Source organism: Anolis sagrei, chromosome 2, assembly GCF_037176765.1.
Source record: "Anolis sagrei isolate rAnoSag1 chromosome 2, rAnoSag1.mat, whole genome shotgun sequence".
NCBI lineage: Eukaryota > Metazoa > Chordata > Lepidosauria > Squamata > Dactyloidae > Anolis > Anolis sagrei.
This window is the reverse complement of record NC_090022.1, coordinates 21,203,283-21,225,990: the sequence shown is the minus strand read 5'-3', so window position 1 is coordinate 21,225,990 and position 22,708 is coordinate 21,203,283. Positions and strand designations below refer to the sequence as shown.

Below are 22,708 nucleotides of genomic sequence, written 5' to 3'. Positions count from 1 at the left end.
TAGATGACTTTTGGTGCCCCTTCCAACTCTATGGATGCGACAAACATTCAAATAACAGTTCAGGTCGCTTCTGTCTGAAATGGAGAAGGTTGTGATTTTGTCTGGCAGCAGAATGCCTTGGGCGGGCTGAGAGTTCAAGCAGATAATTGTGACTTTTTTCAAAGTATATGACTCATTTCTCCTTCTGCTGAAATAGATAACTGTCGTTCCTTCTTTCTCAGAGAAGTCTACTAATTACAAGGGACTTGCCTGTTGCTTATATGGATCACTGCAATGTTTACATGTGTTCATTGTGATACAGCCTTATCTGAAAACTTCATCATGGCAAACAGGACCATGGATTCAAATCTGCCAGGCCTTCAGCTAAGCTTTGGTTTCTGGTTTTGCGAAAATCAATAGTCTTTCCCTTTGTCAGGCTTTTCCATCTGTGCCAAGTATGAAAACAGAATAAATATGGCAAAAGTGTACAAATATTGTTCCTGGCCCTTATACTGCAAACATTGAAGCTACTTTGTAGGTGTTTAGCTGGGCAGGTTCTGAAAGGCAGATAGATGCTGATAAAGGGCGTGTAAGCAGCAGCGGATGTTATTAGTGATAAGGATGAATAATGGGGAGGTGTTCATCCTGGTTTATATAGTATCTCAGGCATCTTAAAAGGAATGAATGCCCCCATTCCAAAGCAGGACTATACTTTAATGGAGGAAAGGTCACAAGGGGAAGTTGTATTAGACATACTGCTTCTTATACCACACTGTCTTCCACTTATGTGAATCTCCGCAAGCTATGGCACAATCTGGGCTGACCCTTTATCCCAGGGCCAATCCAGAGTGTCAAAGTTCAGATTGGCCATAGGATGGCTTTGACCACCAGCCCCCCACCGCTGGAAGGAGTCCCTAGATGACCACCCTTACCGTCATGGATAGTGTCCATTGTTCATTGCCTGGAGTGATGTTGGCCAGGATACAAAAGCAACATGGAACCTCTTTTCCCCTCCCTTCTCTGGTCATCCTTGTGCCCTGTCTGAATTCATTCCAGGTGATATACAATGGACACTAACCATGCCATGCCATGCCCACTGACTACTATATTATACTCCTTGACCAACACTATAATGAAAAGAGGGAACCAGTGAGAGCCACTGAAGCCTGGGAAATGACTCTGCAAACAGTTGCAACCGATTAATGGACCAATTGCTTTCATGGACCCAAAGTCACAGTTTGCTCTGGATTCTCGGAAAGAGTTCAGAGCAGTGTTTCTCAATCAGGGGTTCAGGACCCGGGGGGGGGGGGGGGGTTGTGAGGGGGTGTCAGAGGGGTCGCCAAAGACCATCAGAAAACACAGTATTTTCTGTTGATCATGGGGGTTATGTATGGGAAATTTGGCCCAATTTTATCATTGATGGGGTTCAGAATGCTCTTTGATTGTAGGAGAACTATAAATCCCAGCAACTACAATTCCAAAATGTCAAGTCTATTTTCCCCAAACTCCACCAGTGTTCATATTTGGGCATATTGTGTATTTGTGCCAAGTTTGGTCCAGATCCATCATTGTTTGAGTCCACAGTGCTCTCTGGATGTAGGTGAACTACAACTCCAAAACTCAAGGTCAATGCCCACCAAACCCTTCTAGTATTTTCTGCTGGTCATGGGTATTCAGTGTACCGAGTTCAGAATGATCTTTCATTGTAGGTCAACTATCAATCCCAGCAACTACAACTCCCAAATGACAAAATCAAACATCCCCCTCCAAACCTCACCAGTATTCAAATTTGGGCGCATCACGTATTTGTGCCAAATTTGGTCCAGTGAATGAAAATACATCCTGCATATCAGATATTTACATTATGATTCCTAACAGTAGCAAAACTACAGTTATGTAGTAGCAATGAAAATATTTTTATAGTTGGGGGTCACCACAATATGACAAACTGTATTAAGGGCTCACAGCCTTAGGACAGTTAAGGAATACTGATTCAGAGGAACCCATGACAATTGTTAACATGGTCCAAGGCCACGTTAACCCAAACTAGCTCCATGTGTTGTACAGCCACCATAGAGCTGATCTGGATAATGGGTTAGTGTAGATGTGGCCCAAGACTGGTTTCAAAGACCATTCTTATGGATCTTAAGATCAGTTAGATTTGGGGATACTGAAGTTTATGTGTCAACACCATTTCCAAGAGATGTACAAGACTTTATCACACCAGGCTGTTGCCTCATCACAATCATATTGTTTAAGCAAACATAAACATACCATTATTAGAATGACTTCTTCCTTGTCTCAGTGCAATTGTGCAATGATGGCACTTTGTTGATGTGAATTCCTGTGGTGCTCTTCCATACGGTCTTGCTTTCTTACCAGTGTTTGTCCTATCCAGTCCAAAGAATAATAGAATCATAGCTGGAAGAAACCACATGGGCCATCTAGTCCAACCTCCTTCCATGCAGGTAAAACACAATCAAGGCATCACTGACAGTGTGTACTTTTCATTTTTATCCCCCCCCCCCCAATCCTTTGTTGTTGTTCATTCGTTTAGTCGTCACCGACTCTTCGTGACCTCATGGACCAGCCCACGCCAGAGCTCCCTGTCGGCCGTCACCACCCCCAGCTCCTTCAAGGTCAGTCCAGTCACTTCAAGGATGCCATCCATCCATCTTGCCCTTGGTCGGCCCCTCTTCCTTTTGCCTTCCACTTTCCCCAGCATAATTGTCTTCTCTAGGCTTTGCTGTCTCCTCATGATGTGGCCAAAGTACTTCAACTTTATCTCTAGTCTCCTTTCCTCCAGTGAGCAGCCGGGCTTTATTTCCTGGAGGATGGACTGGTTGGATCTTCTCGCAGTCCAAGGCACTCTCAGAGCTTTCCTCCAACACCACAGTTCAAAAGCATCTCTCTTCCTTCGCTCAACCTTCCCTAAGGTCCAGCTCTCACATCCGTAGGTTACTACAGGGAATACTATGGCTTTGATTAGGCGGATCTTTCCCCATCCCTACTTTGTTGCTTATCTACTTATCCCAGATTATATGGTAGTGAAGACTCATATAATCCAGTCCAAAGCAGATATTATGAGATCAGATCATGGGATATAGGGCATTGTTGGTCCAGCCAGAGTGTCACAACTATTTGGGAGCCCAGAATAGAGTTTGGAAATATTACTTTGTGGACTACAGCTCTCCACACCACAACCACAGCCATTTTTCTGGGCTCTGGTTGAATGATATACAAAGGATGAGGAATGGAAGAAAGACTTTGCAGGTTTGGTATTTTCAGCAACAAGATCTTATAAGATTTTCTAACTGAGAAAATGTTATGTGACCATGAAAGCAAGGAGCTGCTAACCAGAAATAATCCTCTTCCGAGGTTGTTTTGTTTATCTGATCAGGATTCAAACGATGCAAGGAAAGAAGGCTAACATATATGACAGGCATGTAGCCGGGGGGGGGGGGGGGGGGCTCGGGGCTTCAGCCCCCCCCCCCCCCGAAATTCTCATGGTGGTTCGCGAAAAGGCCTTACTGGTGCATTATTTAAACTGTTATGTTTATTCATATCATGATCTGATAACCATACTCAATATATCCCATATGCATGAGGGTATTGGGGTAATGATACAAAAGGTTTGCTAGGCTAGACCCTCTTTCACTCAGACTCAGCCCCCGAAACTCAGCCCCCCCAGCCCCCCCCTGAAAAAAAATTCAGCCCCCCCCCCCCCCCCGAAACGAAATCCTAGCTACGGGCCTGATGTATGACAAACAGTGCATGAACTAAACCAATTGTTCCACACATGTATGGAAGTCCGCTGGAGGAGCCTAGATGCCCTCATGTATTTAAAGGGTATGCAAACACATTCCACATTCTTCATTTTCTTTTTTTAAAAGGAGACACTTCACAATTGCGGAAGACTGAAATCTAGGTCTAAAAAAGGAGGGAAATATAGCCACGGTGAAGTGGTAATATATTGAAATTGCACAGTTCTGGAATAATGAATTATTTTTTTAAATTACCATAAACATTTTGAGACTTGCCACAGGAATGCTCATTCTTGAACGTCACTAAAATGATCTAATAGAGGGGAATCTGACAGATCCCATCCCATGTATAAATAAACACCTTTACCTGTTTCTACGTGAATTGGGAGCTCTGAAGAAGATTGCCACCCAACTCTTAAAACATCAGTTTCGACACACATTAAACACATTTTAAATACAGAGTTCCATTGGGAATGGCTGGAAGTAGTTTTTTGTCAGATGATGGGTTCAGTGAGCTCTGTTTTTAAACTGTTTTTAAAGTGTGTAGAAATATGGGGGGGGGGGGGGCAGGAGATGCTGCGTCTGATGAGCCATGGCCGAGGGGGATTTGAACCCAGCTCTCCATAGTCCAAAGCTCAAATCACTAGACAACAAATTCCCTTAAACATTATGTAACTCAATGCAAAATCCCTAAATTTGTTACTGCTAAAGGAATATTTGTGCTATGTTATATCACTGGTATAACTATCGTGGAGGTGTAGAAAATTATGTGCAGTACAAAGAAAGTGGAAAAGGTCTTCCTTTCTCAGAGAAGTCAGCTCTCTGTATCCACAAATTCGATCATTCACAGCTTTAAAATACGGTATTCCAAAATATTCCAAAAAGCGAACCTTGATTTCGCCAGTTATATAAGGGACACTATTTTACTAAACTATTGTATACAATGGGACTTGAGCATCCAAGGAGTTTGGTATCCACTGAGGCCCCTGGAATCAAACCCCAGTGGATACCAAGAACCAATTGTGTTAAAATCCATAGTAATCGACTGATATTGAAAGGTAGCATAATTGTGTCAAACACAGCTGGCCCAAACGCCCAACAAATAGATAAAAAGGAGATAGATATGGCTGCTAAATTGAATGGCTTTAAGTGGGGATTTGAGACATTCATGAAGAGTCAGGATATCAAGGACTACTAGCAAGAATAGATAGGGATGCTTTGAGTCCCTATATAAGGAGAGAGGCAGAATAAAAATAAAGTGAATACAAAATGAATAATGATAGCTATGTAGCATCTACAACGCAACGTGTTTATCTGTTGCATTGTCCTGCAGACAGGCTTTACATGGGAGCAACTGGTTGTTTTCTGTGTGAACAGAATGCTGGACCATAGAATCATAGAATTGGAAAAGACCACAAAGAGCATCCAATCCAACCCCATTCTGTCTTGCCGGGACACAAAACCCAAACACTCCTGACAGATGGTCTTCCAGACTCTCTTTAAAAAATTCCATAGGAGACCCCCACACTCTGAGGCAGCCAAACAGCTCTTACAATCAGGAATATCTTCCTAATGTTTAGGTAGAATCTCTTTTCTTAAATCTCTTTCTCATCTACTGTTTTCAAGCCAAGTGTTACTCATTCAGTTTTGGCTCTGCCTTTTCCTCTCCTCTGCTTTGGTTCACCCTGTTTGTAGGTTTTCCCAATAGTGTAGATACCTTCCTTTGTAGTAGTTTTTGGGTGGAGCATAAAAACCCTCTAGAGGCCAGCCTTAGTTGGTCTATTCCATTTGCCTGTATAGAGCTCTTTTGCTGAACTCCTCCCTTTTTCTTCAGCAGAGCTACAGTTAACAGAGTCTTGGGCATTGTCTGGTAATCCTAGGCCCAAGCAATCCAAAACAGGCATCTTTGCAGTATTCTTATACCAACAGTCCCAGAGACAGCAGAAGCTTTTGACCAGCTTAAGCTTCACAAGAAAGAAGATTGAGACAGCTTATAAGCATCAGCTTGTAAAATCATCGCTTTGCTCCAGAGGCAGAAGACTCCAGAGAGATGACTGCAACCAGCAAAATCTCCTTTTGTAATGTATTGTTTTAAGTAACCTTATAATAGTTCCGGGTGGAGTTAACCCTTTCTTCATCTCATTTTCAGTAAAATCATTTGGTTATCTTTTCACCTTGCCTAAAGTGCCTCTGTGTGTTAAGGGTCTCAATCTTAGCAGAAGCTATACTGATAGCCCCCAAGTAAAGCCAGACACTATAGTTTTTTCCCAAAGGCTTGGCTGTGTCATCACAGATATGCTTTTGACTCAATCCACTTTGGCTCTTCCTATGTTGTTATTACCAAAAAGGAGCTTGACACACTAGGTCCCTATCTTCATTATTCACAAATCGTCCGGCTGCTGGCCTATATCACCAAACTAAATGCATGTAGGTCAGAACATCTGCAATGGGTCATGCCATCAATTAAAGAGCATCTCGACTCTGTTTCTTTCTCAGGCCTTTATTTCCCTGGGCGTGCTAAGTAGGCGTATAGGAGGCTGCCTGGTAATGAGTCAGACCATTGGTTCCCTTTGCCTATAGTATTTTCAACACAGATTGCCATGGCAGCATCTCTCAGTTGTTCGGAAAGATCGCAACCTTGTTTAGAGATGCCCAGCAGGCAAAGTGATTGCTTTCCCACTGAGTTGTGACCCTTTCCCAACATGTTTCCTTTTGGATGGAACTGTTGAACAATATTGGCATCGAGTACCAATTCCATCTTCACACTTGGATGCATCTCCACTGTAGAATTAATGCAGTTCAGCACCACTTTAACTCCCATGGTTCAATGCTATGGAATCCTGGGAGCTGTAGTGTTGTGAGGCACAGACCTCACAACCTCTGAAGATACCTGCCATAGATGCAGGCGAAACGTCAGGAGAGAATGCTTCTAGAACATGGCCATACAGCCCAAAAAACCTACAACAACCTAGTGATTCTGGCCATGAAAGCCTTCGACATTACATTGATGCACTATTATTACACTTTGACTGCCATAGAAATTTTCTTTGGAATTATGGGATTTGTAGTCTAGTGAGGCCTCAGAGGTTTCTGGCTGAGAATTCTAAAAGCTCTTCCCTAAACAACGAATCCATGTGATGTTGCCCTGGCAAATAATGTGGAATAATGGCACAATAACAGTGCAACGGGATAGGAATGCAGAGGAACTGGCTCCACAACTTAGCTGTGAGTCTCCATCATCTTCAAATTCTTATCAGTTTATTGTCCGAAGGCAAATTTCATCAGCTGCACGATTGATTTGCAAAGGTAATTGGGACGATGATTGGTAGCAACAACAATAACTGGTCTCAGGTTCAAAGTTTTGCAATATTATATTCCTGGCCCTTTGTGGGCTATTAGACACTGGAGGCACTAGAATTTGGAGGGGACAGCTTCAAGTATCTGGAAAGCCTTGTTTTGCAACATTTTCAGCTGAACATCTTGGATGTTCAAGTTTATACAGTAGGCCAGAACTTTCCAAACGTTTCATGTTGGTGACACGCTTTTTAGACGTGAATCCTTTCACAATACTGTAATTCAGTTTGACTAGCAAACCAGAGGTTAAACCAACCCTAGAAGAATTTCATGCAATAGATATTATATAATTGCATATACTATTTCACATAACCTTTCCTGTATACACGAGGTTTGGACATTTTTCCTTTAGACTTCTTAAGCACTACAGTTGATTCTTGTGTGGTTTCCTCTATAACCACTCCATGTGGTTCATCACAAATATTGGAGCTCCCATCATAGATGGCACAATGGGTTAAACCTTTGTGCTGGCGGGACTGAAGACTGACAGGTTAGAGGTTCGAATCCAGGGAGAATGTGGATGAGCTCCCTCTGTCAGCTCCAGCTCCTCATGCAGGGACATGAGAGAAGTCTCCCACAAGGATGCTAAAACATCAAAAACACCTGGGCATCCTCTGGGCAATGTTTTGCAAACAGCCAGTTCTCTCACACCAGAAGCAACTTGCAGTTTCTCTAGTCTCTCCTAACACGAAAAAAAAATCACAAACATTAGTCAACAATTCAGTCAACTGTGCAAATTACAAAAGTTATAACAGCACCTACACTTGAATAGTGGGAGCCCCCGGTGGCGCAGTGGGTTAAAGCACTGAGCTGCTAAGCTTGTTGATCGAAAGGTCACAGGTTCGATTCCGGGGAGCGGCGTGAGCTTCCACTGTCAGCCCTAGCTTCTGCCAACCTAGCAGTTCGAAAACATGCAATATGTGAGTAGATCAATAGGTACCGCTCCAGCAGTCATGCCGGCCACATGACCTTGGAGGTGTCTATGGACAACGCCGGCTCTTCGGCTTAGAAATGGAGATGAGCACCACACCCCAGAGTCAGACATGACTGGACTTAATGTCAGGGGACAACCTTTACCTTTACCTACACTTGAATAGTACCAATACCCCACTTCTGTTGTGATTAAACCTCTTCGGAAGTTTTTAATTGGAGGCTGGATGGCCATCTGTTGGGAGGGCTCTGACAGGGTCTTTCTTAATGGCAGAAGGAGGCTGGACTAAATGTCCTTTGGGGATCCCTTCCAACTCTAGTGAAATAATAAATACTAAAAACTTTATTTCTATTCTGCCCTATCTTCCTAAGAGGACTCAGGGCAGATTACAACAGTAAAAAAAACAAAGGGGCAAATATTCAGTGTCTCACCAGAAGTGCTAACATAAATACATTCACGACCCACCCAATCCCAAAACAACTCAACATCAAGCAATTAAATATTAAAATAACCCAGGATTACACAAACAGTTACATTATAAAATTATATCACATCATAAAAACATCGAATTATTTTGAACCTTACAAACATGAACCTCAGCTTGAAAAACACCCAAAGGTTCACTAAAATATTTTAAATTCCAAGTTAGCAATTGCTATAATATCCAATAGCACTGATCAGCCCACTAAGGCTAGAGAGCAATGATAATAATAGAAAATGAAATTGCTAAATGTCATTCCTAAATTCTCCTCCTCTCCATATGCTAAAGTGCACAATTAAGTTTTTAATTTTTTTGAAGGAGAGGAGGGGACCATCTTGAGAGTCCTTTGAATTTAGTTTTGCTGAAAGTCAAGAAAGCTAATGATGACTGGAGAAAGTGGGGAAGACGAAACAGAAACTGGGGTGTTTTGAAGCATCTGAAAAAGTAGGATAGATGATTAATTGGGACTGTCCCTGTCAAATGGGGACAACTGTAGGGTGTCTTGCCATTACACAACGGGAAACCCCATTGCACAACTGGACTCTGCATGAGATTACATAGCATTGAGCAGTGGCGGTTTAATGTAGTGTCAAACCACATTAGTTCTACAGTATGCAGATGCACCTGAAGAATCTCTTTTCTCCTCAAGAGGAGAGGAAGGAACGTCACTGCCTGCCGCAAAAATAAAATTCTCTGAAAAACATTAAGAAAGCTCAGCCTAGGGCTGATAAGAGAAGGTGGTATTTTATTTTACTTCATTGAAGTCACACATCCGGAGATCTGAGACCAAATCAAAATCATCTCTGTAGATTTCCAGTGTACCAGTATACCGCTATATATATATATATATATATATATATATATATATATATATATGCACACAGATGCACAATTATGGCCACCAACGCAGACATATTGACACATCCATCGGTGTTTATGAACCATACAATCTCCCTCCTACTCCATGCTGACGTCAACCTTCCCTTGCAGCTTTGCCATTGCTCATGCATACGTTGACAATGGCATGCAATTTTCCACACTCAATGATCCATAGCAGCGTTGGAACAAAGGGATGGAGATGGGACCGAGTATAAGGGAGTTCAGGCACTTTCTGTTTACACCGAGCAACATTTTAATGCAATAGCAGAAGGGTGAGGAAGGATGTGAGGTATGGGAACAACCCATATCTTAAGCAACCCAAGGAAGAGAGATATGGGTTTCCTAGTTCCAACAGACCTCACTACCTCTGAGGATGCTTGCCATAGATGCAGGCGAAACGTCAGGAGAGAATGCCACTAGACCATGGCCATATAGCCCAAAAAAACCCTACAACAACCCAGTGATTCCGGCCATGAAAGCCTACGACAATACATTGAAGAGAGATCTGCTTCAAAATCTCCATGTTTGGATTTCTACTTTCAAAATCGAGCACTGCAAAGCATTGTGTAAAGGTATCTGGGGAGTTGTGCTCAGCTTCAGACAGCCCCATTCAAAGTGGTATAAAACAAGGGGTTTTTTATTTTCCCATGCTATAGTGACGGGACAAGAATAGCAAAATATATATTTTATTTAGAGTTGCCACAGTAATAGCCCAGTATGCAGAATAATTTCAGCATCTGTTTCTTGCTCCTTGGTTGAACAGCCTTCAAACCTTTATCCTTTCCTAATAGACAATGACACCCCTATTAAAGCAGCTCTTGTTGATGGGAAGCTTCCCCACCGAAGTGGAAATCATCTATCGGACAGATGGAAAGCTATTTAAACTCAGCAGACTGAAAGCCAAAACCAAGGTTACAACAACATCTGTTACAGAACTCCAGTATGCTGATGACAACGTTGTCTGTGTGCATTCAGAACAAAATCTACAAGCCACTCTAAAAACTTTCGCAGAAGCATACACGAAGCTTGGCCTGTCATTGAACATCGAGAAAACCAAAGTGCTGTTCCAGCAGTCACCAGCCAACCCCTTTCCAATGCCAGAGATGCAGCTTAATGCTGTAACATTAGTAATGTTGACCATTTCCGCTACCTTGGCAGCCACCTCTCCACCAAAGTCAACATCGACACTGAAATACAACACTGCCTGAGCTCTGCGAGTGCAGCATTTTTCCGAATGAAGCAGAGAGTGTTTGAGGACCGGGACATCCATAGGGATACCAAGGTGCTTGTTTATAAAGCTATTGTCCTCCCAACCCTGCTAAATGTCTGCAAAACGGGACTGTCTACAGACATCACATGCAACACCTGGAACGATTCCATCAATGCTGCCTCCAGAAAATCCTGCAAATCTCCTGGGAAGACAAGCGGACAAATGTCAATATGCTGGAAGAAGCAAAAACCACAAGCATTGAAGTGATGGTCCTCCGCCATCAACTCCGCTGGACCAGCCACGTTGTCCGGATGCCCAACCACCGTCTCCCAAAGCAGTTGCTCTACTCCGAACTCAATAATGGAAAATCGAATGTTGGAGGGCAGGAAAAGAGATTTAAAGATGGGCTCAAAGCCAACCTCAAAATCTCTGGCATAGACACAGAGAACTGGGAAGCCCTGCCCCGTGAGTGCTCCAGCTGGAGGTCAGCTGTGACCAGCAGTGCTGCAGAATTTGAAGAGACACGAATGCAGGGCGAAAGAGAAAAACGTGCCAAGAGGAAGGCGCGTCAAGCCAACCCCGACTGGGACTGCCTTCCACCTGGAAACCAATGCCCTCACTGCTGGACACGATGCAGATCAAGAATAGGGCTCCACAGTCACCTATGGACCCACCCTGAAGGATTATCCTACTCGGACAAGGATGGATCGCCTAAGTAAGTAAGTACTGGCTGCCAATAAGTGTCCAGTCCCAATTCAAAGTGCAGGTTATGATCTATAAAGCCTTAAATGGTTCGGGTAACCCAGCAGCAGCGTAAACCAACACCAGTAGTCCAAAGTGATAAAAAGGACAAAGACACTCAGACCAATGTTATATCTTCCATAGGAGGCTTTTCTTCATAGCAAAATAATATGGTTGCACTATTTACAAGGACAAGGTTTCCATAGCACAAATAAAGTTCAACCTTCACACTGGAGGTTCACACACGAGGCCATCTCATAACGAGGCCTACCTCACACTCTGAGGCCTTTCTCCTATAGTGAGGCCTACTACCACTGAGACCTATTCTCCCACTGAGGTGTTCTCTCACACAGAGAGGCTTCTCTCAGACTGAGAGCTCTCTCAGACTGAGGCATTACTAAGCAACAGGCACACCTACTTATATAGAAGTATAGCTTTTGCTGAGTCATTGCATTCATTCAACCCTTTCAGTGCTTGGCTCACATTTTTGTAATTAAAAATACGAGGGGTATTTTTTAAGTAATGTCCGTTTTGTTGTAGACACTAGTAGTTCGCGCGCATACTGCAACGAGCGCGTGCATCGTGTACCGGCATGCCTCGGGAACAACTGTGCTCAGTTTCCGCTCTGTAGCTAACCTGTACGGTTCTGTTCTGTGCTTTTAAAATGTTTAAGACTATCAACTCACCCTCTGCATGTGAGGTTCGCTCAGTGATACGGTTTTTGTCAGCAAGGAACCTGCCTGCTGCAGAAATTTATTGACAGATTTGTGAAGTGTACGGTGATACCGTTATGAGTGAAAGCAAAGTGTGTAAGTGGGTATGACAATTCAAATTTTTTTATTATTGTTATTGTGAAGCGCCTATTCTCATGAATCCTCACTTCAACTGAAGCCACCAAATTATCTGTAATCAAAGAAGGGCGACCGGAGCGGTCCTCATCATGGACGTTGTCACGGCCATCTTTGAATTGTCGTACCCACTTACACACTTTGCTTTCACTCATAACAGTCTCACCGTACACTTCACAAATCTGTCGATGAATTTCTGCAGCAGGCAGGTTCCTTGCTGACAAAAAAACGTATCACTGAGCGAACCTCACATGCGGAGGGTGAGTTGATAGCCTTAAACATTTTTAAAGCACAGAACAGAACCGTACAGGTTAGCTACAGAGCAGAAACTGAGCATTTTTAATTTTTTGACAGCTTTATCTTCAACTGGTGAGATTTCTTGATTGGGGAACATTGGGTTATAGCTTCTTAGTCTCACCAGGCATGGATCCACAGTCGGCCTGCTGCCGGTACCTGTTACCCACTTAATGGATCTCGGTATCCACACACTGGGTTTCGCTATCTGCGATCCAGATCTCAATATCTGCCACCCCTTGAAATTGCTCAATTTCAAAACTGAATTCATTCTACAGTGCAGATGCACCTTTAGTCTACCTCCTCAGATGCTTACAAAAGCTTATGTTACCATTTGCTTTCTCAAAGTTCTGCAATATCCTTTTTACATACTGGCGTTCCACATCATAGTCATATTTCGGGATGCAAGAGATAAGGGCATTTCACGGCATCTATACATAAAACAAAGAGATAATTGCAGAGGGTGTCCATTCATTTAAATGCAGAAGGTGTCAACATTTTGGGGGATCTGAGCAATAGAATCAAGCTGGAGGACCTCAAGATTCCTATGTGGCTCTAATGTGTCAACTATCAGAGGATGCATTGGTGGATCCAAATGGCAGAGAGCCATTTTTGGCTTTCCTAAGGGAAATTCTCATTACACTTTTAGATCAGGCATGGGCAAACTTCGGCCCTCCAATGTGTTGGACTTCAACTCCCACAATTCTGGTAGGCTGTTAGGAATTGTAGAAGTTGAAGTCCAAAACACCTGGAGGGCCAGAGTTTGCCTATGCCTGATCTAAAGTGTAATGAGAATTTCCCTTAGGAAAGCCAAAAAATGGCTCTCTGCTGCCATCTGGTGCAGACAAGGAATTTTTTTAATGTTGGTTGTCCAAGGTTTTTTTACTCCCTCCATCCTTTTATTTTAATCAGGGGGATAAAAAAGCACCCTGGGATTTGTAGTTTGGTGAGGCACCAGTACTCATTGGAGAGAAGGAACTTGCAAAACCACAACTCCCACGACTCCATTGCATGGGGTCATGGGAGTTCAAGTGGAGTCGAACTGCAACAATGCTACAGTGTTGATAGTTACTTCTCTTGGAAAACTGCAACTCCATAGCATGGGGTCATGGCAGTTCAAGTGTGGTCAAACTGCATCAATCTATATAAATAAAAATGTAATGTTCGTTTGTGGGATTAGCATAACTCAAAAACCACTGAACGAATTGACACCAAATTTGGACACAAGACACCTAACAACCCAATGTATGTCCTTCACTCAAAAAAATTGATTTTGTCATTTGGGAGTTGTAGTTGCTGGGATTTATAGTTCACCTACAATCAAAGAGCATTCTGAACCCCACCAACGATGGAATTGAACCAAACTTGGCACACAGAACTCCCATGACAAAACAGCAAATACTGGAAGGGTTTGGTGGGCAGTGTCCTTTGGTTTTGGAGTTGCAGTTCACCTACATCCCGAGATCACTGTGGACTCAAGCAATAATGGATCTGGACCAAACTCTATACGAATACTCAATAGGACCAAACTCTATACGAATACTCAATATGTCCAAATGTGAACACTGGTAGAGTTTGGGGAAAATAGAATCTTGACATTTGGGAGTTGTAGTTGCTGGGATTTATAGTTCACCTACAATCACAGAGCATTCTGAATCCCACCAACAATAGAATTGGGCCAAATCTCCCACACAGAACCCCTATGTGGGCCACAGCAACGCGTGGCAGGGGACGGCTAGTGCTACAATATATATAGATACTTCTTTTGGAAAACTACAACTCCCACAACAATGCCATTGCTTTGAGTCATGGGAGTTCAAATGGGGTCAAACTGCATCCATGCTACAGTGTAGATAGACACGTGTCTTGGAAAACTACAACTCCCACAACTCCATTGCACTGAGTCATGGGAATTCAAGTGGGGTCAAACTGCATTAATGCCAAGTATACATCAATACTGTAGATAGATATTTTTTCTTGGGAAACTACAACTCCCACGACTCCACTGCACTGAGGCATGGCAGTTCAAATGGGGGGGGGGGGGAACCGCATCCATGCTACAGTTTAGAATAGATACTTCTCTTGGAAAGCTACAACTCCCACAACACCACTGTATTAACTCATGGGAGTTCAAGTGGGTTCAAACTGCATCCATGCTATAGTATAGACACGTGTCTTGGAAAACTACACCTCCCACAACTCCATTGCATTGAGTCATGGGAGTTCAAGTAGGGTCAAAGTGCATCCATGCTACAGTCTAGATAGACGCTTCTCTTGGAAAACTACAACTCACACCGCCCCATTGCATGGAGTCATGGCAGTTCAAGTGGGGTCAAACTGCATCCATGCTACAGTGAGTAGATACTGCTCTTGGAAAACTACAACTCCCACAGCCCCTTTGCATTGATTCATGGCAGTTCAAGTGGGGTCAAACTGCATCCATGCTACATATAGATAAACACTGCTCTTGGAAAACTACAACTCCCACAACTTCATTGCACTGAGTCATGGGAATTCAAGTGGGGTCAAAATGCATGAATGCTAAGTATACATCAATACTGTAGATAGATATTTTTTTTCTTGGGAAACTACAACTCCCACGACTCCATTGCACTGAGGCATGGCAGTGCAAGTGGAGTCGAAATGCATCCATGCTACAGTGTAGAATAGATACTTCTCTTGGAAAACTACAACTCCCACAACTCTATTGCATTGAGTCATGGGAATTCAAGTGGGGTCAAGCTGCATCCATGCTACAGTATAGATAGATACTTCTTTTGGAAAACTACAACTCCCACAACTCTATTGCATGAAGTCATGGGAGTTCAAGTGGGGTCAAACTGCATCAATGCTACAGTGAGTAGATACTGCTCTTGGAAAACTACAACTTCCCATTACACTGATTCAAGGCAGTTCAAGTGGGGTCCAACTGCATCCATGCAACAGTATAGATAATGCTCTTGGAAAACTACAACTCCCACAACTTCATTGCACTGAGTTATGGGAATTAATGTGGGGTCCAACTGCATCAATGCTACAGTGTAGATATATACTGCTCTTGGAAAACTTGCACTAAGTCATGGCAGTTCAAGCGGGGTCAAACCGCCTCAATGTTATAGTGTAGATAGATACTTCTCTTGGAAAACTACAACTCCCAGGGTTCCATACCATTGAGCCAAGGCATTCAAAGTGGCGTCAAATTGCATTCATTGTATAATGTAGATTCACCCCAAAGAAAAGTGAAGCCGCTTCCCTTTTAAATGCCGTGTTAATTAATCAGCCGGCCCCTTTAAGATATGGAACAATCAAGGGAAGAATTAGGCCGCGGCTCCTTTAAGAAGGCAGCCCGGTTCCCTTTCCTGCTTCACGCGAAGGCAGCGCTTCCGTTTGCTTCGTCTCCTGAGCGTTCGCAGAGGCTCTCACCGCGCATGCGCAGCCCGGGAAGTTCTTTCTGGTCCAGGGGCTTCGATCCACGCGGGTTCTGTGCGGCGGGAGTTGCCGGCGGCTGTTATGGTGAGTCTGTGACGTCACAGTGCTGGCCATTCCATCAAGCACCCTCTCCTCCCCCCGGGAAAGTAAAAGCATTAATTCAATGGGGTGAAACTCCTCCATTGTTGTGATTGTTGGTCTCTTGTCTTTGGGGTCTTCTCTTAAGCAGGCACAGGACTCGTTTGCAATTCAGGAAGGGGAACCTGCTTGCAGGGGTGTCCATGCACTCGTGTCTAATAGGGGTGCATCTATACTGTAGAAGGAGTGCAGCTTGACATCACTTTAATTGCCATTGCTCAATGCTATTGAATCATGGGAGTTGTAGTTTGGCGAGGAAATGTTGATCATTTCCGCTACCTTGGCAGCCACCTCTCCACCAAAGTCAACATCGACACCGAAATACAACACCGCCTGAGCTCTGCAAGCGCAGCATTTTTCCGAAATGAAGCAGGGAGTGTTTGAGGACCGGGACATCCGTAGGGAGACCAAGGTGCTTGTCTATAAAGCTATTGTCCTCCCAACCCTGCTATATGCCTGTGAGACGTGGACTGTCTACAGACGTCACATGCAACTCCTGGAACAATTCCATCAGCGCTGCCTCCGGAAAATCCTGCAAATCTCTTGGGAAGACAGCGGATAAACGTCAGCGTGCTGGAAGAAGCAAAGACCACCAGCATTGAAGCGATGGTCCTCCGCCACCAACTCCGCTGGACCGGCCACGTTGTCCGGATGCCCGACCACCGTCTCCCAAAGCAGTTGCTCTACTCCGAACTCAAGAACGGAAAACGAAATGTTGGAGGACAGGAAAAGAGATTTAAAGATGGGCTCAAACCCAACCTTAAAAACTCTGGCATAGACACTGAGAACTGGGAAGCCCTGGCCCTTGAGCGCTCCAGCTGGAGGTCAGCTGTGACCAGCAGTGCTGCAGAATTTGAGGAGGCACGAGTGGAGGGCGAAAAAGAGAAGCGTGCCAAGAGGAAGGCGCGTCAAGCCAACCCCGACCAAGACCGCCTTCCACCAGGAAACCAATGCCCTCACTGCGGAAGAAGATGCAGAGCAAGAATAGGGCTCCACAGCCACATATGGACCCACAAGAATATTGGAAGGCAATCATCCTCGGAAAGCGAGGGATCGCCTAAGAAGAAGAAGAAGTTTGGCGAGGCACCAGCTGTTATTTGGCAGAGAAGGATAAAGACCTTGCAAAACTATAACTCCCATGTATCATTTTTGCTGGTGTCAAAATGGCTACATATGCCTTTAGCTTAGATCAGTGGTTCTCAACCTTCCTAATGCCGCGCCCCCTTAATACGGTTCCTCATGTTGTGGTGACCCCCAACCATAACCCTAACATTATGAATCGCCATGTAAATAGTGATCTGCAGGATGTATTTTCATTCACTGGAGCAAATTTGGCACAAATACCTGATATGCCCAAATTTGAATACTGGTGGGGTTGGCGGGGGGATTGAGTTTGTCATTTGGGAGTTGTAGTTGCTGGGATTTATAGTTAACATGTAAACAAAGAGCATTCTGAACCCCACCAACAATGGAATTGAACCAAAGTTAGCACAGAGAACTCCCATGATCAACAGAAAATACTGGAAGGGTTTGGTGGGCATTGACCTTGAGTTTGGGAGTTCTAGTTCGCCTACATCCAGAGAGCACTGTGGGCTCAAACAATGATGGATCTGGACCAAACTTGGCACGGATACTCAATATGCCCAAATGTGAACACTGATGGGCTTTGGGGAAAATAGACTTTGACATTTGGGAGTTGTAGATACTGGAATTTATAGTTCACCTACAATCAAGGAGCGTTCTGAACCCCACCAATGATAGAATTGGGCCAAACTTTCCACACAGAACCCCCATGACCAACAGAAAATACTGTGTTTTTTGATGGTCTTTGGCGACCCCTCTGACACCCCTTCGCGACCCCTTCAGGGGTCCTAACCCCCAGGTTGAGAAACACTGGCTTAGATAGATGGAGCCCCTGGTGGCACAATGGTCAGGACTGCTGACCAAAAGGTTGGTGGTTCAAAGCCAGGGAGTGGGGTGAGCTCTCCTCTGTCAGCTCCAGCTTCCCATGTGGGGGCATGAGAGATGCCTTCCACCAGATGGTAACACGTCTGGGCGTCCCCTGGGCAATGTCCTTGCAGATGACCAATTCTTTCACACCAGAAGCGACTTGCAGTTTCTCAAGTCGCTCCTGACACACACACACACACACACACACAAAAGAAGCTCAGATAAGTGATAATGCTGAAATATAACATTTACTGTGACACAATATTCTGTTTAGAGAGAAGAATGAAAGCAACACCTGGGAACTGTACCTCCTACAAACAGGGACACGAGCCAGCTGTACACTGCAAAATCAATGTAGTTTGATGCCCCTTGACCATCCATGGATCAATGCTATGGAGTCCTGGGAGTTGCAGTTTGGTGAGGACCAGTTCTCTTTGGAAGAGAAGGCCAAAGACCTTAGAATAGTAGAGTTGGAAGAGACCACATGGGTCATCCAGTCCAGTCTCCTGCCATGCAGGAAAACCACAATCAAAACATCCTCAACAAATGACCATTCAGTATTTTTTTTAAAGCCTCCAAAAAAGGAACTTTCATCACACTCCAAGGCAGAGAGTTCCACTGCTGAACAGCTCTTACAGTCAGGAAGTTCTTCCTAATGTTCAGGTGGAATCTCCTTTCCTGTCATTTGAACCCATTGCTCCATTGAGTCCCAGTGTCCAGAGCAGCGGAAAACAAGCCTGCTCCTTCTTCCTTATGAGAGTCTTCCAGATATTTATACAAAGCAATCATGTCATTCTCTTCTTCAGACTGAACTTTTCCAGCTCCTGAAGCCACTCCTCATAGGGATCATTTTAGTGGCTTTGTGAAACTACAACTCTCACGACCCCATAGCATTAAGCCACAGTGATGTCAAATTACATTAATTCTACACCCAGTGCTGCAGACAAGCAACTTTTCCAAGCCCTGCGAAGCACGTGGTGTTTCCTGCTGGGCAGTGCAAGGAGACTATGAGGTTTTTACTTTGTCTTTGAGTGCATTATCTTTTTTACTTCTTTGTTTACATTGTCCCTTCTTCCTGGCTACAGCTCTTCTACTCCTTCTTCAAGTCCCTGGTAGGGAAGGACGTAGTGGTTGAACTGAAGAATGACTTGAGGTAGGTCTCTTATTTGCAAAGGAAGTTTTGCTTTTTTGGGGTGGGAGCAAGATAATGAACTGTCAGTTCCTAACCCATTTTCTCTGCCTTTTCCATCTTCAAAGAAGCCACAATTTGCCTCCAGTAAGCACTAACTGAGTCAGTTGCTTCACTTTGCCTAATGACAGAACTGGCCTTGATTTAGATCAAACTTAAAGAACCCATGTAATAATAATAATAATAATAATAATAATAATAATAATAATAATTTATTTGTACCCCACTACCATCTCCCCAAGGGACTCGGTGCGGCTTACATGAGGCCCAGCCCACAATACATCAGCAAAAACAACAACAGCAATACAAAACAATAAAATGAAACTCATAAACAAAAAACAAGCAGTAAACATTAACAATAGCACAACAACGCTTAAAAACCTATGTCTGGGCCAAATGTAATAATTAATTTTTTTTTAAATAATTCTGAGCATGACCAGGTGAAATATATAACAAGGATAGAATTTCGGAGAGGAAAGGGCATGCAAACAATCCTAGATCATTGATAAAGTGCATTTAGGGACATATTGCTCGGAGTTTCCTTATTCTGTATCCTTTCTAATGTTCAATAATGTCTTTGCTTTCTTTTTCCTCCCTTAAATACAGCATATGTGGGACCCTGCACTCCGTGGATCAGGTACGATTGAGCCAATTCTTCTTCCCTTCTGGAGAATGCATGTGGCTTTGTTGGGTTTACACATTTATTTTATTTATGATATTTATAGCCTGCCTTTCTCAGCCATACAGCAACTCAAGGCGGGATACAGATTGGCACAATTCAATGTCAGGCATTCATAAAAGTGCCATTAAAAACAAACAACATTACAATATAAAACACAAATAAAAACAGTTAAAACATATAATCATCTGTGTCATCTTGTTAAAAATGTAATCAAGTAACATCATCTGGTCATTCCATGTTTATCATTCATAGTTCCATGTTATCTATTCCGCTGCTTTGCCTGTTTTGAGTGTCAAGTGGTGGCTTGCATCTGTGAAAAAAACATTGCAGAAAGGGGTTTATTATGTCCTTATATACACTTCTCTTTCCTTTTCTTGAAATACAGTACCTGAATATCAAGCTCACAGACATCAGTGTAACAGATCCAGAAAAATACCCTCATATGGTGAGTCTTACACCTAGGCTGATGGGAGTTGTGGTTGCTTCTGAGGCTAACAGCGGGAGCTCACCCCACTCCCCAGATTTGAACCGCCGATTTTTTTTTGGTTAACAAGTTTAGCAGCTTGGTGGTTTAACCCGCTATACCACCGGGGTCTCCTTTTTTTAAAGTAACCTAGTGATTTTTCCTGGCTCTGGATATTTGAATCCTGTGGTACATCCAGGCATGGGCAAACTTGAGCCCTCCAGGTGTTTTGGACTTCAGCTCCCACAGTTCCAAACAGTGAGTAGGCTGTTAGGAATTGGAGGAGTTGAAGTCCAAAATACATAGAGGGCTCAAATTTGCTCATGCCTGATCTATACTGTAGAATGAATACAGTTTGATCCCACTTTGTTATGGCTGAATGCTATAGAATCATAGGATTTGTTGTTTTGTAAAATCTTTAGCCTTCTTTGTTAAAGAGTGCCGGCACCTCACCAAATTGCAGTTCCGATAGCATTGAACCATTGCAATTAAAGTGGGGTCAAGTTGCATTAATTCTACAGGGTAGCATCCTAATCTAGCACTCAAACCACTATGCAAGCTCATGTAGATCTCTGTGTGCTACCTTTCAGGGCAAGACATAAAAATGAAGACATTATTTAAAGGTAGTTTCACTGTTCTGAACAAACAAAAAATATCACAATAACAAACAAAATGCATCTTTTCTTCCTCCGACCAGCTGTCTGTCAAGAACTGCTTCATCCGTGGCTCTGTTGTTCGCTATGTTCAGCTTCCAGCTGATGAAGTCGACACCCAACTTCTGCAGGATGCCGCACGAAAGGAGGCCCTCCAGCAGAAGCAGTGACAGTTTCCTTCTTTTTACTCCCTTCCCACCCTAATTTCCACCCAGAAGTGCTGGAGGAAAGCTAGACCAGCTTCTTTATGGGAGGGAACCAGCAGTGTATGTGTATATGCGTGTGTATGTGGGTACATTCAAGTGTACTGTTGGGTGAGAAAATCCTTGTGAATATTTTCCATTTCTTTTGTCCCTCCCAGAGGCAACTCTAGTGGGGGAATATTGTTTTCTGTTTCCACTACATGGATGAGACCCATTACTGGGATAATACCAGTGCTTTTTGTTTTTCTAAGCTCCTATTGCCAGTAGCTCAATTTTTGTTTTTCTACCGAACTCTCCCTCCGTCCCATTCAGCATTTCATTTCTGTAGCACTGTTTGCTGCTGAAAAAGTATCTCCCAGCAAAGGTCTGTTTCCATATTAATATATAAAAGAAATGCATGCAGACATTTCTGGAATACATCCTCCCAGTTGTCCTCCAGGAATGTTGGGATACAATTGCAACACTCCTTTGAGCTAAAATGGAGAATGTTGTGAATGTTGTAGCTCAACACATCTGAAGGAGCCTTAGTTGGAGGAGATTGCTTTAGTCTTCCTCTTCTATACAATGGTCACAAAGGATGGCTAAAAGCTAGACTGTTTTTTGGCTACAAGCTCTTTCCAGCTTTCTCTTGTCTAACCTCAAAAAGGTAATTTTGGGAAGTGTTTGAAGTCATTAGAGATTTTGTCAGTGGATATACCACCCTTTTTGTTGATAATTTCAAAACGTGCTGAAGGACTCTTGCAGAACCTTTGGTGCCAACATCATTTCGGTCCCATAACCTTATTTTATTCCATCCAATGTACACCTGTAATCTCTTAATAAGAGTGATACATTCAAATATTTTTGTCTTTTGGGGCTCTAGAGGATACTAGAAACCTAGATCCACAATCTTTCTGAAGCAAGAGAAGTTTGCTTCTTCATTGGTTTTGTTCCTGCAAAAAGAGTGAAACAACCCATATTCATGCTTCTGAAGTTTTGTTATCCTAGTGATTTCCATCCAGGGGTGTGTGGGATGACTTTTTTGTATTTACAAGGGATGTTTTGAAAAAGAAATATGTAACATTTAAACTATGGAAGAATAAAATGTTGAATTTGAAAGACTAGTTGCTCTGAGTATCAAAGATAGGCACAATATCATATAAACAATGGATATAAATAGATGTTGCAGACACTTATTGTTTTCTGAGAGAATACTTCCTAGAAATGCCTAGGCCCTCTAATTGAATGATTAACGGTAAGACACGACTAATCAAATCTGCAAATGCTCACCTTCAAATATAGAGAATTATGGATATGTATAGAACACACATTTTTCCTTTGCTTATTTATTTACAGTATTTATATTCCACCTTTCTCATCCCAAAGGGGACACAGGGTGGATAAGAGAACACATATTCGGTAAATATTCAATGTCGATTATACAATGACAAGACAGGCAACAGATAGTAGTATTATATCAGCTTTTCCCTATCTTTTCGGCATCTTTGGAGGCTGTGCTCAGTTCCGGCCACAGGGGGATG

General features: G+C 43.2%; 1 protein-coding gene across 1 annotated transcript; it reads left to right on the top strand.

Annotated features, from left to right (window-relative positions):
* Positions 1 to 15,832: 15,832 nt before the first annotated feature.
* LSM2 (LSM2 homolog, U6 small nuclear RNA and mRNA degradation associated) lies at positions 15,833 to 22,286 on the top strand. The gene is made up of 5 exons (XM_060759407.2): positions 15,833 to 15,994; positions 19,084 to 19,151; positions 19,794 to 19,824; positions 20,255 to 20,314; positions 21,030 to 22,286. Exons 1-5 carry the CDS (start codon positions 15,992 to 15,994, stop codon positions 21,153 to 21,155), a joined length of 288 nt encoding a protein of 95 aa, XP_060615390.1. The 5' UTR covers positions 15,833 to 15,991; the 3' UTR covers positions 21,156 to 22,286.
* Positions 22,287 to 22,708: the final 422 nt, after the last annotated feature.

Excerpts from the sequence above, each read along its gene's own strand:
- LSM2 (XM_060759407.2), top strand. Across the intron at positions 19,825-20,254 it reads CCCTGCACTCCGTGGATCAG|TACCTGAATATCAAGCTCAC; the intron begins GTACGATTGAGC and ends CTTGAAATACAG. Across the intron at positions 20,315-21,029 it reads CAGAAAAATACCCTCATATG|CTGTCTGTCAAGAACTGCTT; the intron begins GTGAGTCTTACA and ends TCCTCCGACCAG.